The sequence below is a fragment of the Cryptomeria japonica genome, chromosome 10 (assembly GCF_030272615.1).
Source record: "Cryptomeria japonica chromosome 10, Sugi_1.0, whole genome shotgun sequence".
Taxonomy (NCBI): Eukaryota; Viridiplantae; Streptophyta; class Pinopsida; order Cupressales; family Cupressaceae; genus Cryptomeria; species Cryptomeria japonica.
In genome coordinates this window covers 135,568,125-135,586,211 of record NC_081414.1, presented here as the reverse complement: position 1 = coordinate 135,586,211, position 18,087 = coordinate 135,568,125, and the positions used below count along the sequence as shown (strand labels likewise).

The 18,087-nt window shown below is 37.1% G+C and overlaps 1 protein-coding gene across 1 annotated transcript in view; it reads left to right on the top strand.

Moving 5' to 3' along the window:
• LOC131027167 (uncharacterized) overlaps positions 1–18,087 on the top strand; it is a 171,667-nt gene that overhangs the window by 35,956 nt on the left and 117,624 nt on the right. Inside the window, exons 2-4 of the mRNA XM_057957167.2 lie at positions 7,758–8,003; positions 8,297–8,524; positions 8,716–8,797. Of these exons, the coding sequence (XP_057813150.2) occupies positions 7,758–8,003; positions 8,297–8,524; positions 8,716–8,797 (556 nt within the window). The remainder of the gene's footprint in view (positions 1–7,757; positions 8,004–8,296; positions 8,525–8,715; positions 8,798–18,087) is intronic.

Sequence of the window (18,087 nt, the reverse complement as noted above, 5' to 3'; positions counted from 1 at the left end):
TGCAGAGATGGGTGGGGTTCACCCTACCTAAATTGCTTACAATCTGATCCGTGTACCTCCATGATGGTAGTGCTCTTTACAAGGATGTCATAGATCTTCAATGAAATGCTTGCTCCCAAAAATGATACTCAATGATGGTACCATTCAATTATATGTACCTTTTTAAAGATTATTTTACAAATTTATGTATATTTTAATTTTTGGAAAATCTGCCAACTTTAGGTGAGTTTTTGCTAAGTCACCAAGTTTGAGTAAATTAGGGTCTGATAGACTTTTGTTGAGTCACCAAGTTTGAGTTAAGTTAGGGTTTTCTGAGTTTTGCCAAGTCATGAGTTTTTGAACTATGATCTGAACTATGTATTGATATTGCATACACCAGTAATTGGCCATTTCATTCACTTGAATATGTGTTCATTTTGATTCCCTATGCTCTTTCTATGCTTGATTTAAAAATCTTGGGCATAGCTCAGCAAACCAAAAGATATTTATTTTTCAATTTTGTCAGGAAAAAATTGGGGATAGGTTTTGAGAAAAATCAGAAAAAATCACAGCTAAAATTAGAAAAACCCCTAACCCTAGATATTGTTCAAAAAATTACAATTTAAGCATGAAAAACCTCAGATTTAAATGTGAAAATATCAGAATTTTGCCAAAAAATGTGATTATTTTTGTGATTAAATTGTAAATTTTCAATAAAAAAACCAATTTGATTGATTTTATGCCAGAACTCTGATTTTTTCAAGGAAAGACTCAGTGTGCGGGGTGAGAAACAATAAATTATGATTTATTTCGAGTTTTTAAAGATTTCTTTGTTATTGCTATAGTAATTTGGGTGAAGGATCCAAGGCCCACAAGAAAATGGCATTCGGTGCCACACTCAAATAGCCAAAAGGCTCATTTGAATATCAATATTAAATATAAATAAATTATCTCACTTAAAACATAACTTTACTGCCTTAATGCCCAAGAGAAATCCTCCTAAAAATCTTGGAAGATCTTATAGTCATCCGGTGGGATGTCTTTTTTCAACCTGTCTTGAGTGATTGTACCGAGGGAAGACAAGAAGTTACACTGCCAACTCTCAAGAGAGGTTGAAAAAAGAAGATAGATTATAATTGCTAAATGATGAGATTTTGCACCTTTCCACAAAGTAGTAAAGAGTTTCTTTTTACAATCCAAAGGAGGAATACGACTTCTCTTCAGACATTGGGAAGGCAAATGTCCATAAACATAACAATGGTGACACTGGAAGGGAATACTCACCTACTCTAATTTTTAAAGTCAAGATCTACCTGTTAGATGCAATGACAGTCCCAAAGACACTGAGAGGGGGGGGGGGTGAATCAGTGTTTAACCGGTTAATGGAATATTTGAACTTATTTATAACTTTGCAACCCAAATTAATGTACTGGTAAACAAGCAATAGTGCAGCAAAGAGAAATAACAGAGACAACATAAATGCACACCATAACACAAGATATTTTGGCAAGGAAACCCGGTAAGGGAAAAACCTCGGTGGGATTTGTGACCCACAATACTTACTCACTGGCCAATATGAATAAATATTACTTACAATAGGGGCCTGCACATGCAGGAAGGCCAACAACCTAGAGCTCACTGCTCAATGAAAGAGTCTCATTGACTACAAAATGGATATGTAGTGTCCTAAAATTGCGACACTTGCAATTTCGACTGCATTTGGGTCTTCACGATGGCGATGCAACACGGAACCTGAATGGAGACCCCGAAACTTGTTCACAACACCAAAAACTGCATTTTTCAGCACCTTGGCCTGATCCTCCTTGCACCTTGCTGTCCCTGGAGGTGGGACCATGGCGCCCAGCGCCCTGGTCCCTGGCCCTATTTTGGGCCCGGTCTCTTATGGGGCTTCGGGTCTTTAAGTTTGCAAATTGGAAAATAACATTTCCTGGTCGGCCTAAGGTCGGGAAAATCAGTCTATCAGCCCTAATTGACAAGTATATAAACTACATTTCCTCTCCCATTTTGAGGAGGAGGACATATGTGAGCAAGGCGCGAAAGCGATATTCAAACATTCAAGCATTCAAGCATTCCTTCAAGCAATTGAGTATTCTAAGTCTCCATTCAAGGCTAAGTGTTGCATTCAAGACAAGGATTCAACCATTGAAGAGGAGATCACTTACAACACATTACATACTACATACATTACACCTTCGCATGTAAGAATACAAACATTCTTACAACAAGGTATCAGTACTTGTTTACATTACAAACATTTACATTTACAGCATTCTCATTTCTTGGTTAATTCCAAAACCGGGGTTTGACCTAAAGGCAAACCCCTCATCCCTAACCCCCCAATCGCCCTCTCTTTTCTGTGTGTAGGTTGCAGGTACACGGCTGTAATTGAAGATCTAGAATCCTTGTGCAGAGACGAACAGATCCACCTTCGTTTCGCGGATTTTTCGGAGGACCATGTGCATGCCGGGCGCCATCGTCCCGTCAACTTTAGCTCAAATTTGCAGAAAAGCACCGTCTCGACATTTTACTGCTAATTCCAGGTCCGTAGCTTCATCCCATATCCCTATCTCTGTTTATAAGCGAATATTTCCTACTTTACATGCATTCCTAGTTCAATCTTTCTATCAACATTTCTTTACAAAAGAGGGTATCCTTGATGTCTTAACCCTTGAAACTCATTTAGAATCCAATCTTGCATTACGTGGGATTGGATCTTGTGGGTTTCAACCCCTCTTTTGAATGTAAAGTCTCTCCCAAGTGAAAACCATCAACCCTAGTGACTCTCCCTTCTCTCTCCTTGGAGTTGGGGAGGGGAAAACGACTAGGGTTCGATTTTTTCCGCTTTACAGGATAATTAAATCCAGGACAATGTATTGCTCAAAATAGTATCTACAATGCTTGATTCAGTACCGGTTTAAGCTCTGTTAGAAACCATAACCAAAAACCTTGACGGCGAATGAAATTCACTCACATAACCTATCTGCCTTATTACAAAATCCTTTCGCCATCTTCTACATAATGTCATATCAAAAATGACTTATAAGATCTCATACATATGAGTCTTTACAATACATTATGTCGGCTTACAAATAATTAATTACATTTACAATACAATTCACATAAATAAAACTGTGTCTCATGTCGGCCTGAGTGCCGGTATGCTTTGTTGCTAGTGTAAACTAGATGCCGATGAATGAACTTTGTTGTGCCTGCCGGTGCCGGTGAATGATGTTTGCGATGCCGGTGAACATGTAGAATCCTGTTACCGATTGGTTTCCATCAATGACAACATCAATCATTCTCATGTGAGTGTAGAATGCCAACAATCTCCCCCTTTGGCATTGATGGCAACACTCATGAGAAAAATCCAAAAACTGTTGTCCAAAAACTGATCCCCAAAAAAAGTGTGCTCCCCCTGAGCAAGTGATTTCTTTTGTGCATTTTCCTCCATACATTTTTCTCCATACTACTCCCCCTTTGACATCAATGACAAAGGATGTCAAAAAGAATCAAAGAATACAAAAATTCTACCTCATAGCCTGTAACCGGTTGGTTGCCATCAATGACAACATCAACCATTCTCATTTGAGTGTAGAATGCCAACACTACCATCTCTTTTAAAATAATATCTTTATGCAATCCATTCTCCAAATCCATTTGAATACAAATTTGAGGATAAGTAGCATGGAAATATTCCAGTTTCTTGAGCAACTTCCAAAAAATACCCAAAGAATTCCCAATAGCTTCAAAACTAAATTTAAACCAATACTTTAATGGTTAATAAGGAAGCTCCACCTGGTGGAACTGAAGAAAATGAGTCCAGAAGGGGGTCAAAGGATGGATACCAGGGCATCAAACTTAAAATATAATTCTCCCTGAACTATAGTCCTGAACAAAGAACAGCATTCCTATCTTCAGGTATCATGGAATTTACTTAAAAAAATCTTGAGCACATGGAAAAATCTCAATTGTTTTTTCTATCAGTGGTTTCCAAAACTTTGAGATCTGCTCATACAAACTGCTTAAAGTGCGCCAGACACCATTAAATTTCGCAATTAAGGCACGCTTCCTCAATGATATCTCCTGTATGCATATCTATTTATACATTGTTTTGAAAAACAACTTCCTACACTTGATCTGCTCTTTTTTTCAATCAACCCAGCATTCCAGGTTCAGGAAGCACCAACTTTTGAAATATCCCATTGTGATTCCTGAGCTGAATGATTTAAATTAGGGCCAAGATTGTTATGTTGTTATCAATATTATTTTTATTTCCCTTACAGTTAGTGTCATCCACCTGAAAACTATGATTCTTCCCTCAAAGTACATACAGAAAAGATTTGGATTTAGAGGTGATAGGTTTGAGGTCAATGACTACACCTATAACACATGCAGCAATGAAAGAATCACAGCCAGGCAAACAGAGTCCCCATCAACACTGTCTACCCTGGACAAATTTGGAAAAGGCCTCAAGTCATCATGAGTTTGATGCAACACAGAAGACTTAAAAATTTCTTCTTACTACTGTTGTTGAGTTGAGCCGTGGAAACAATTCTGGGGTCACTATTTACAGAAATACTCTTTCCAGCCTTTATGCCAAATGAAGATAGACTGGAAACCCCATCTTCATTCATAAAAGACTGCTTGTGGCCGCCAGTAGATGCAGCATAGCCAAGGTTAGGGCTTGCAGCAGCACGAAGAGGAGATTTAACAGGAGGATAGTGAGCTTATATTTGAGTTTTAAAAAACTTAATTTGAGTTTTAAAAAACTTATGCTTCTATGTACAGTGTTTCAATAAACTGGAGTCTAGGGAGAATCTATTGTTACATTTTAATATTTTATCAATACTCTCCTACACACACACTTACCTGTAAGTTGGTTTCATTCAATTCCGTGTTGAGGAATTCGTCATTGCATGCAGAAGAATTCAACTGAATATGGAACCAGTATTGAAATTGTGTATGTGTGGATGCATTTTGTTGGTAAAACCTATTGTTGCATTTTATAGATAGACATTTACATACACCATTACCTGCAAGTTAGTTTCCCTCAAATCTGTGTTGAGGAATTCAGCATCACATGCAGAAGAATTCAACTAAATATAGAAACGTGATTGAAATTGTGTGTGTGGATTTTTTTTATTATTGAAGGCAGTTACCTTTTTCTGCCTCTTCCCTCAATTAATTCTGCTTGAAGATTACAAGGTGTAACCAGGATTTTAATCAGGACCATACATGGTTGTGAATGCCCTTAAACAGTGCAGATGAGTTATCAAATCAAGAATTACGGTTTAGGTTTGAGCTTTGATTCCTTTCTTTAATAAGTTTCAACAACTGCCAGACGTTATATTAATTTACAAAGAGCAAGCTGATGGGCAATCATCAAAACTTCAGTAAGCTAGAGTGTAGGAAAAATGTTTTGTTACATTTCATCGGTATACTCGTATGCATGCCCTTATCTGCAAGTTGGCTTCCTCAAATCCGTGTCGAGGGACTAAAAAATCAGATGCAGAAGACTCTATTTAAATTGAAATCAAGATTGAAATTGTGGATAGATTTTTTAATGATTGAAGCCTGAAGGCAGTTACCTTTTTCTGTCTCTTCCCTAGACAAAGGCCGTTTGTGAATGCCCTTAAAATGGTGAAGATGAGTGATCAAAATCGAGAATTACAGTTCACCAACTCCTTTATTTAATAAGCTTCTACAACTACCAGAAGTTATATTGAATTACAAACAGCAGCTGGTCAGCGAGAATCAAAACTAATTTCTGCACATTCTATTTGATTTCTTAGGCATTACAGTGATAATTGCATACAGTGCGATGAACTCGTTTGTTTTGAACTTTTGATGATAATTTTTTGGGTAATCTTTGATGACCATTATCACTGTTGTCAATTCTGTAATGTCCCCATTCAGAAACAGGATTTAATAATAAAACTAAAATATAAAAGAATAAAAATTAAAATATAAAGTCAAATAATTAAAATTTAGTTAAGTTTAATGAATAGTTAAAAGGCATGAATGAAAAGTTGTGACTCCCTCAAACATGAGATATAAATGGGAGAAGAGAACCTCATTTGAGAGGGGATTATGGGGATCAGAAGTGCAGATCTGATTTAAATAAGAAGTGCAGATCTGATTGTGAAAGCTTGTGTCCCTTTCAAAGGTTAGAAATAATGAAGAGTTGCACTCCTTCAAAAGGTGTCAATGGTGAAAGAGTGTATCTCTTGCCAAAGGGCATACATGATGAAGAGGTGTGACCTCTCCCTCACTTTGAGAGACAAAAAAGGAGAGGGAATCAAAGCATCCAGGGAGATCACCATTGGTCAGATTAGAACAGAACTTTTATTAAGTTACAGGGAGTAACATCCTTGTTTTTGGTGTTAACATTAATCCAACAATAAGATAGAGATACGAAAAGGATTGAGTGTTATCAAGGAGGAGGACAGGCATCGTGGACATGGCTGGCATGCACAGTCAGGTAAGTAGTAAATATGTTTCCCTGCCTGTGTTTATACATACAGATCAATCAGAATCGAGGTTCTAAAATATAGAAACACAAAATGTGCATCAAACATTCAATAATAATAAGGGGAAATCTATAATGTTGTTTTGCATTAAGCAATGATATCTTCTGCATCATAAAACGCATATGGTCACTGGTGACATTATATATGAATAAAGGATAGCCCTGCTAAGCATACTTCTGCATATTGATCTATGTATACAATGATTTGAGTAATATAACTTAATAATCTGAGTACTATAACTTAATAATCTGAATACTGTAACTTAATTTGTACTGTAACTTAAAATCTGAGCACTGTAAATCAATTTATGCTGATTATAATACTGAAAGATAGGGGGAACGGTTTATCAAGACACCCTATCGTATATGGAAAGATAGGGGGAATGGTTTAATAAGATACCCTATCATATTTGGAAAGATAGGGGGAACAGTTTAATAAGACACCCTATCATATGTGGAAAGATAGGGGGAACAGTTTATCAAGACACCCTATTGTATATGGAAAGATAGGGGGAATGGTTTAATAAGACACCCTATCATGGATGGTATAATAGGGGGAACGGTTTGATAATACACCCTATCCAGTTTGACTTGATAGGGGGAACGGTTGATTAAGACACCCTATCTGGTTGGACTTGATAAGGGAGAATGGTTGATCAAGACACCCTATCAAGCATCCGTAATAGCTTACTGTGCTTGAGGCTTCATTAGTAGCCAAGTAGCATTGTGAAGAATTAGTAAATCATGGTTCGTGTTTCTAACTTCTGTTTTAACAATTATTTATAATCAAATGTGTGCTTACTTTATTCTATCTTTATTTTATGCATCAATCATTTCTTTACTTGGTTATAGTTGTTGTTATGATTACTTATTTATGTAGCATGATTTGTAGAATGTTTCCTAACTTGGTTTTGCAGGTCTTTATTCCTAAAGAGATAAAGGAACTTTCCCCCTAACCCTCTTCCTATCGGTTAAAAATCATATCTAGGGTAAATCTAGGGCAAAACTAAGGTCTCTTACAAAGGGAGACATTACAAATTCTCCCTCTATGTATGAACATAAGCAGGTTAGAGGAATTATGTCTAGCTCAATAGTAAATCATACTTCATTGCCATTGAGAGTCATTAGAAATGGAGAACAGTGCATTTATTTTAAAATTTGGGGTTTCTGCATTTGAATTTATTCTCTGACTTCTACCTATAATCACAGAAGCTTCTTTATATGGCAGATGGAGACTGCAGAGTGGCTTGAACCTCCAACGGCTCGCTTTAAACGAAGTGACAAGTGGAAGCCTATATATTCATGGTTAGAATCACTTGATTGTGAGGAAATTGTTAGAACAAAGACAATTGTAGAGTGGCTTTCTCAAAATCCGGATGTGAGGGAGGAACTGGAATCAAAGCATTCACGATACCACATGATCCATTATGTACAGAAGTGTCATTCCAAAATATTGAAGAAAAGGGAGAAACAGGCAAGTGAATAGCTTCTAGGGTTTTACATTTTTTATTCAGAAGTTTTCCTGTACCAAAGGCATTTTCTATTCAAGTCAGTTCAGTATCTACATATGTTTCAAAATTTGTATTGTGGAATGATCTGTTGGATATCTCTTTCTAACTTGGCTAGTTATCCAAGAGCAAATTAATTATTTGCAGCTTTACATACTGGCTACATTTCCAAACTATAGAATAGTGTATTGTTCATTGGATGAATCATATTGTTGACAAACTGGATGTCCTTTTGGCTAAAGTATTTTAGCTTTTGCAGCGTAATGTTCAGAACAATCGAATGCGTGGACAGATGCCAGTCAATAGCTACCCAATCCAAAGGGTGGACATGGCAACTGAGCAGAAGTGCTATGAGGCTGATGGCTTACAGACAGACAGCAGGAAATCTGATGCTGCTGAGGGCAATGTGGTTCAAAAGAGAGAACCTGATGACGGGGAAGGTGTTCTAACAAGTCATCTCATTGACTTTGTGGACGACAATCCCATTGTAACTATCAATATTTAATTGTTGAAGGAATATGGATCATAATCATGTGTTTTTTTCTTCGGTTTGATGATAGATAACCTTCTAGTTTTTGTGTAATTTTGAAATAACATCTATGATGACATTGCCCTTTATATGGCATCCTAATTTTCCTCTCTTCATTTTGAACTAAATGTAGTTGATATAAATTGTAGGAGTTGAAGAATTCTGGTAGTTGCGTGGAGGAAGAACATGAACCTGGGACTATGGTTTTGGCTTTACAAGCACCAGAGATGGGTATATTTAATGCTACATATAATTAAAGACATTAGGTTTCTACAGTCCATGTTAATGAGCATTGAAGGCTTCTGGATTCAACTGTGTATCTTTTTAAATCAATGTTTCGGATAATGTTTCTAGCTTGTTTCTGATGTAAATTGAACTTCTTGTTTTTTACTTGTTTATTTTGCTAATTAACTAAAGATTTGACTGCCTTTTGGGATATGGGAATAATTAATCAGATGTCTTTTAAGGCTTTACTGTTCTTCTCAATCTGCAATAGTTTTGTATTTCATCTTTGGAAGGTGGAGCGAAAATTTCAATTGTTTGTCATCTAGTAGGATATTTCTATGTGCTTACACTGGGTGATCACCTAAATTGTCAAACCCAGGTAAACAAACTTATGTAACACACTTATAATCTAGAGAACACCTAAATAAGTGTCAGAAATGGAAGTACATTATAAAAAATTAATTCTACGTGCTTACAATGGGTAACCAACTAAATTTCAAACCCAGCTAATAAACCTATGAAACACTCTTACAATCTAGAGAACACCTAAATAAGTGTCAGAAATGGAAGTACATTATAAAAAATTAAACTATCATAACCAAATTTACAGCTTCCAAAATAACGGACCAGTTTGCAGTTAAAATTAAATCAAATAAATAAGAAAAAGCATAAAAAAAGCAAACCTATCTCAATGGGTTGTTGGCTTTCTGCCTGTGTTAGCAAGTGGACTATGCTTCTAACAACTCAAAAGGATTGTCTTGTAGCAGGGGGTCAATCACTCATACATAATTAATAGTTGGGAAAAACTGGTCAACTTTAATATTCAAGGATCTTTTTACATACAGATAAGAAGATTGTGCTGTATGTTTTTTGAAATCTGAATGATATGCTAACCAGCCTCTTCCCTAGCCTCTTCCCTCCTCCTGCATTCTGTGTTTTAAGAGAGAATGAAATAAAGAGCGGGGGAAGGGACTCATTTCCAGCTGGTTTACACGAAGCAGAAGGCTACAGTATCATTGGCTAAACCTTACTATAACTCTCGGGCAGGTGGCTTGCCCCTCACTTGTGGCCTTTGTCTATGTTTGAACACAACCAATGCTTGTCTATCCAACGGCATTACCAATCAGTGTATGGCTTGGGTGCAAATTTTACAATGACATTAATTATAGACTACAATAAATAATTAATTCAATTTTTCCAATAGTCCTCAAAGTTTCCAACAATACAATGTCTTTTATCTTCAATAATTCTTGTTGCCAAATCACTTGAAAATTAAGCCAATTTTGGGTTTGAAATGTCTTGGAATTGAAGTTTGCGTGGAATCGGTGCGGAAATAGTTAGGGTTTAGAATTTTTTATCCCTAAATTTTACTTTTTTGACCTTTAAAATACCCTAAGCAACATTCTTTACTCTTGAAAATAAAAGAACCCTGAACATAACCTTGGTTTGCATTACAAATAAAAAACCCTAAACTATGATAAGAATCAGAATAAGTGATTCCGAATAAGAATAAGTGGATTTTGACACTGAATTAGAATAATAGGCACTTTGACGGTGGTTGAAGCGGGAGGGGCAATCCATGGAGTGATTTGGTGCCACTCAGTAGATTCTATTGTTGATAAGATTTGTGAATTGGTAGTTCTTGTTTGGGAGAGAATCAATGGAATAGCTAGTAGCATAAGAATAGATTCGAGTTAAGTGTATGGGAAAAGCTGATGTGCTCTCTTGATCTTGCTTTGTCTTGAACCATAAACCCCTATAGTTAATAATTAATATTATAAAATAGTTTGAAAATTTAAACCATTATATACTATATCAATATATTGTTTATTAAACTATATATTAATAATTATATAATAAAATTATAAATTATTAATAATTATATAATAAAATTATAAATTATTAATAATTAAAAATTCAAAAATTATACATTAAAAAGTTGTATAGTTATTACTTTTAGAACATTATTAAATATAAATATATATACTTTTAATATATATATTGTATATATATAAATTTTTTAATTTATAATGTATTTATAGTTAATATATTTAAATTTTAATATATATATTTATAATTGTTATATGTTTTTTGCAGTGTTCCACGGAAACGCGTTTCCCCCTCCCAAGCCCAAGTCCCCCCGTCCCCAAAACTTTTTCCCTTTGTCCCTTTGTCCCCGCGTCCCCGAAGCCCGTCCTTGTGTCCCCCCATCTCCCCGTCCCCAACATCCGTGGAACACTAGTTTTTTGTATCATACCCAGATGCACCTTCAGTCCCCCAATTTTTTTGGCCATGCTGACTTACAGTACCCACATACATTACAACTTAGCAATAAGAGTCTGGACTGTGTACTTTCATATTTGTCTCAGATAAATATTCCCAACATAAACTGGAAACGTTATGGATTATCCTATCCATCCACACAGATAATATTTAGAAACTATTCTTAAACTTCTTTCTATTTGACAAGAGTCTGTTAGGATTCAAGTTATATAGGAAATCATCAAAATTATTTCCTGTGATTAAAGAGTTTGGAAACTGGCAACCAGAGCAAATCAAATGTGCTATCACAATTCAAATTTATGTCAAACTTAGCAATAAGATTCTGGACTCTTCGTACTTTCATATTGTCTCAAATAAATACTCCAGACATAAACTGGAAACGTTATGTAGTATCATATCCATTTTCACAAAGATAATATTTAGAAACCATTCTTAAACTTCTTTCTATTTGACAAGAGTTTGTTAGGACACAATTATACAGGAACGCATCAAAATTATTTCTTGTGATTAAAGAGTTTGAAAATAGGCAACCAAACCAAATCAAATGTTTTATCACAATTCATATATATGCCAAATCACTTGATTCGGTACCACTTATACACTTGCATTTGGATCCTAGGAATTATTTGGATGACTGTTGGAATGATCAAGAACCCATAATGAAGCTATGCACACTTCAGAGGATCAACAAAGAAACATGCCTTCCACAAGGGAATGTTCGAACACGAGCTTGAATGAACATGAGATTGAAATACTCAATGATATATGAAAATGATTGAATTGATACGATACAATGTACAAATGTGCCTTGCTTATATAGGCAGGTGATGAGGTAGGATTACAACTACCCTTGATACAAACATTAAATACATGATGCATAACGATAAATGCCTAAAGCAAATATCGAAAAATGTGACATGACCTATCTTCTAGAATATCACCTAGGATAACTAACATGATTTTATGAACAATATTAAATGACAAGTTACATAAAGCAACTTTATGACAACTGACTGAAATGCAAGCTAGGTCCTGTTGTGACCTTTTCACACATCGCCCCATTGCTAACGGGGACCCCCTCTTTTCCAACTTCCTGCGTTGTTAGGTTAGGATTTTGGCTGCTTAGTGGGCAATTTTGCGTTTCCTGTGCCCGAGTCTCGGAGTTTTGATCATGCCTAGTGCCATCTAGGGTTTTTGAAGTGTTAGGATCAAGTTGCAAAAGATGATATTTTTTAATGATCCTAAGTTTTGCTAAGTGTTAGACCTATTGAACGTTAACGTGTTTTTTAAACACGCGCATCAAATGATTTTAAAGTGCCAAGATACTCACAGACCTTTTGGAGTTGTTTTCTCACTCCTAAGGTAATATTTAAGTTGGTTTCGCACTTTATTCCAATATTTTCCTAGCGTTTCGCTCGTATTTTTGGAAAATTAGTATAAGTCCAGTCAAATTTAAAGTCGCTGAGTGATGTTGAGTGGTTAAAATGATAAAATCGTAAGGGAAATCTTTATTCCAAGGGTTAAAGGGTCAAAATCCATGCTAGAGGTGATTTTCCCCTCACATTCCAGACTACCCAACCCATTCCCCCACTCAAAATCCATACTACACATGGGTTTCCCCTGGAATCCATACTGGCCACTAATTTCCCCCACTGTTTATCCACACCTGGGTCGAATTTCGCCTGGAGATGCTAAAATTTGGCTAAGTGTCAGGATTTATCTAGACTACCATCGAATTTCCCCTGGGAGTGCGGACTGGAGTGCAAGGATAATTCCATGCCTGGGTCGATTTTCCACCAGGATTTTTGTGACAACTAAGTGAGGATTTTTGTTCGGATTTTTATCCAGACAGGGATCGATTTTCCATTGGGAACACTATGAAGAGTTTTGAGTCCGGATTTTTGTCTAGACTGAGGTCGATTTTCCACCAGGGAGGTATTTTTCCAAATTAAGTGAGTTTTGAGTGTGGATTTCTGTCCAGACACCCATCGAATTTCCCCTGGGGGGTGATTTTTGCAAAATGAGTGCATTTTGTCTGGATTTTGTCCAAACTCATATCAATTTTCCCCTGGGATGGTTTTTATGTGCATTTTGATAAATTTGAGCATGGATTTTTATCCAAGCATGGGTCGAATTTCCCCTATGGGGCGAATTTTGACACTTAAGTGATTTTTGAAGGGATTTTTTAATCCCAACCTATATTGATTTTCCCCTGGAGGCTTTATTTTGGATTTAAATTGGAATATTTTAATAAAAAGCCCCATTTTGATTGCTTTTAAATAATTATTAAATGATTATTTAAAATTTAAAAGCAAATTTAATAACTTGCAATAATTATTAAATGTTTGAACCTTCTAGAAGCAAGTTATGGTTTCACCAAGCAAGTATTTATACAAGTGTTTTTTATCCCACATTGCTTGTGTGGTGAAAGTTGGAGGTGAAAGCAAGTATATGAGAGGAACTTCAGCATTATTTTATTATTATTTTTGCCAGGTGTCTCCATGAGAGCGATTTTCTCCAAGTTGGGCGAATTTTTTAGCAAGGCATTTTTGTGAAGTGTGGGATTGAGGATTTATTTTCCTCCATTTTTTCCAGCTTGCTGACTTATTCCTCTGTGGCTGCCATTAAAGACTAGTTTCAGATTTTCGATTTTTGCTAAGTTTGGCGATTTTTCCAAATTTAGCAATTTTTGGTAAAAGTTGGCAAAATCTTGATTGAAGACTTGGGCGATTTTTCCTCCACCATTTGTGCTTGCTGTTCAGACCTTCATTGCTGCAGATTGTTGCCATTAACAACAATTTTTAGAATTTTGAAAATTTCGATTTGTTGCTATGGCAGGCAAATTTTTGTGTTTGGGGTATTCAACCCCAACTTGGGCGATTTTTCTAGATTGCTGCCATCTTTCATTGCTGCAGATCTAAGCTACCATTGACATCAATTTTCAGAATTCCATTTTGGCGCTAGACTTGGGAAAATTCGATTTTGCTTGGGAGGTGTTTTGGTGCCATGTTTTGATGATTTTCATGCATGTTTGTTGGCTGCCATCACTTCCAGCCTGCTGATTCGCTTCAGATCTGAGGTTTGCTTCAGATTTTGACTTCCATTAATGGCTGCCATTAATTTTCAGACTTAAGTTTTTATTGCCCAGCCAATTCCAACTTAAACATTTAGCATTTGGAGGCATTTTATGGAGTTTTCTGTGCACTTTTTAGACCATTTTAATGCTGTTGCAGGTCTGAAACTCCATTGTTAGGCGGTTGTCCTCAGAAATTTTCATTTCCAGCCACCTTACCAATTTTGGCGAATTTGCTTGGGGCTGTTTCCTTAGCAATTTTTCATCATTTTCAGGGATTTAAACCACTTTGCAAGGTGCTGGTAAGACTGAAGTATTCAATTTTCAGACTTGTCCTCAGAAAACTAAATTTTACCAGCCGTACTTACATTCTAGAAAATGATTATTTTCATCAATAAAATTGATTTTTTATTGATTTCATGCACATTTTGAAGATTACAACATGTTTTTGAAAGTTTGATTTTTTAGGTTGTCTTCAGATTTTGACCTCCATTGTTGACTGCGAAAGGTGTCTTCAAACATTCATTGTGTGAAAACACAACCTTTCACACTTTTCCTAAGTCATCACTTATCCGATATACTCCTTTGCATTTTTTGCTTGCATATTTTCCAAGCATAAGGAGGTATAAATGAATTTTATGGAAGGTTTCCATGCCTTAGTGTTGTCACACATTGAACGTAATTGCTAAAATTTACCAAGTGTATGGATTATTTTCCTGACTCCATGTTCTAAACTAGCTAAATCTTTAGAAAGTCAGGAATTTTATTACAAGTATTAATTTTTATCCTAGGACTAACTTCCAGCTTCGTACAGGTGCGATGTCAAAATCAGGATACAAGGAAAGGAAAGAGCTGCTGAAGACTGGATTTTATCCAGAGTTCAAGATTTCATCCAGATGGAAGGAGATCACTGATACCAACATGCATTTCCTGGACTTCGACCAGATGCAGCGTCGGATGTTCGGATCCAGAGATCAGGTTCCTTCTCCAGCATATGCGAATATTATGAAGAGTGGCATTTTCCATGCCGCTGGGTTTCCACAATCCATACAGTGCAGTGAGTTGATCCTGGAATGTGCACGATGTTATGATCCACTCACAAGAATGATGAAGCGTCCCAAGGGTGTTGTCATCACCTACCTTGCTGAGGATGCCGTTGCTGAGGTATTCAGAATTCCACGCAGTACAGACATGAAGGATGTGACCAAGGAGGATTATGCGGACAGATACACAAAGAAGATGGGTGTATGCAAGAGTTTAATTAATAAAGAGTGGATGATTGAACCTAGGAATCATCATTCCAAGGCTCCCAAGACACTTATGTGCGTAGATTTTAAGGAGGAATATAGTGATTTGATATTCCTACTCAACAGAGTGATGGGAATGCCGCAGGGAGCAATATTTCATGGATGGATGTTCTACTTCATCCAGGATTGTCTTAGAGGAACACTAGTGAATTGGTCCAAGATCATAAGCGACAATCTGGATTTCCAGTTGAGGAATGTAGAGCGGTCCAAGTCATTCGCCATGACTTCCTATCTGGTGTACCTGCTTGCACGATTTGTTTCATACAAAGGATTAATATGCAAGGGCGAAGTCGGGAATGGGCAAGGACAATTTAAGAGTTATGAATGCTACCCCCAGTTGAGTATGCACAGAATTGAAGACTATAAGAGAGTGAATGATGCATTCACTATGTACATCACACGGATGCTGCAGGGTGGAATCCACAGAAGATTGTCCAAGGAGGCAACAGAGTTATAGAAAAATATGGATCGTGGTATATACAGTTTCCCACTTTCACATACCTCAAGATTCATGGGTTTCAATTTGAACCCTACAGACTTCCTAGGTATTCTACTGACAGAATGATATTGTTGGAAGTGGTGAGACAGCTTCTAGAATTCGATGTTATCTAGAGAGAGAAGCACAGGACAGGAATGACATTCCCTATCTCAGTTGGGAAGACGTCAGAGGTCTGCCAATCCGCCATAGCTGCCAGCACTGCAGGTGAGGAGATTGCATTCTACAAATTTGCAACATATAAGAAAAGAGAAAGATTCGATCCAGGCAAGAAGGTCGGAAGGATCAGAGGAGAGAAGTTCACTCATAAGGTTGACATAGAGGATTATTGGGCTAACCTGATGGACGAACAAGCAGTAAAGAGAAGAATGTGGTCCAGAATGTCAGTAGATTTCATGAGGAAGTGTGGACTTTTCCTCATCCCTGATCAGGTATTAGATGATAGAGATCATACACACCCACATTATGAGAATGAAATGAAGAAGGCAATCCTATTGCCAAATTGGTCAGAGTCAGAAGGGATTGACCTGAATGTATTGATGAGAGAAGTCTTGAATTTCTCCCGCACATGGGTAGATATGCAGATGAATAAATTAGTTGACATGGGTGTTCCCTTCACTTATGAAAGGATGAAGCCGAAAGAGTCTACTTCCGAGGATGATCAGAGGACTGTTAGTGATGTCAAGATTCATGCAGACGAAGAGAATCAAGCTCCCAAGGGAAGGAAGAACACGTCAGGAGAAGTCAAGGCCAGAGGTAAGAAGATTGAGGAGGTGAAGAAGAAACAGAAGACTATCATTCCTCCACTTATCATTCCCTCCCAGTGTCTCATCAATCGAAGTGATTGAAGTAACAGAACAGAACAAGGAGACTCAGCAGTGTTCCAACACAGTGATAGTACCAGAGAATACTTAGGAATTCTATGCCACAACACATCTGCACCTCCTGATGAGAATAATGATCAGTCAGAATCCCCTACTGTCCTTTTGGAAGTTAGTTTGGGAAAATATGTATATGATTGGACCAGGAATAATCCTGATGATAATGATGAAGTTATCTCGGCACTGAAAGACCTTGATCGAGAAATATGTCTCGATGATGGTATGGAGATGACCGCTATTCCTGAATGGTTGAAGAAGAGTATGGAAAAAAGTAAACAAATGATAGAAGTACAGCCTATTGAGGATATTGATGACTACCTAGCTAGGAGTGCTAAGAAGAAGGAGCCCAAGAGAGCGGAGATTTTGTCGCATATAGCTAGAGATGAGACAGGAATGCGGATTGCGCAGATTGCTGTTCCTAGAGCCGACGTGACAGTGGACACTGCTACTCCCATGGATTTCCAGATTACTTCAGTTGCCCTTGGTCGTCCATCCGCAGGGCAGGAATTCCAAGAGATTGGTGACAACCTCCAAGCAATCAATGCAAAGTTAGACACAGCGATTGCGGAGAATGAAAAGTACAAAGAAGAAAATATTAGACTCAGAGAGTATATTGTAGGGACAAGGCGTGATAATCCCACCCTTATTTCCCCTATTGCAGTTGACCATGGAATACATTCACGCTACAAGGTAGCGAGAGGTACACACTCAGAGGTGGAAAAGTGGATTGAAAGCACAAGAAAGCAGGCAGATGATTTCCTTACTCAGTTTGTCCAAGCATATGATAAGACAACAACGCTCGTATTCAGAATCTAGTATTTGGAGGGAGTTTGGGAAGAATTCCGGCCTATCCAAGGGAAGACTATTCCACGCCTCCTGGCATTGAAGAAGGTTCCTAATTCCACCTTGGTCAGTGAGAACATTGTGCACAGTGGAGACATATATAATTTCCATGGCTGGTATTGTGCACTAGCCTTGAAGAAATCAGCTTATGAGAACGCCCAATCGAGTTGTATGGAGATGGAAGGATTAATTCAAGACATTTAGATGAAAATCCTTGCCTCGATTGAGGAATTATTGGGTGTTGATGTTAGTGATGCTAGTGGTTTACACTTAGCCGAATTAAGAGACAAGATGAAATTTATGTATTTTTGCCAGTTGGACTTTTTACAGAAGAGTCAGATAGATGACTTGGTCTCTTTGTTGATTCATGTTCATAATTCGCAGAAGCTCATGCCTGAATGGGAGAACACTTT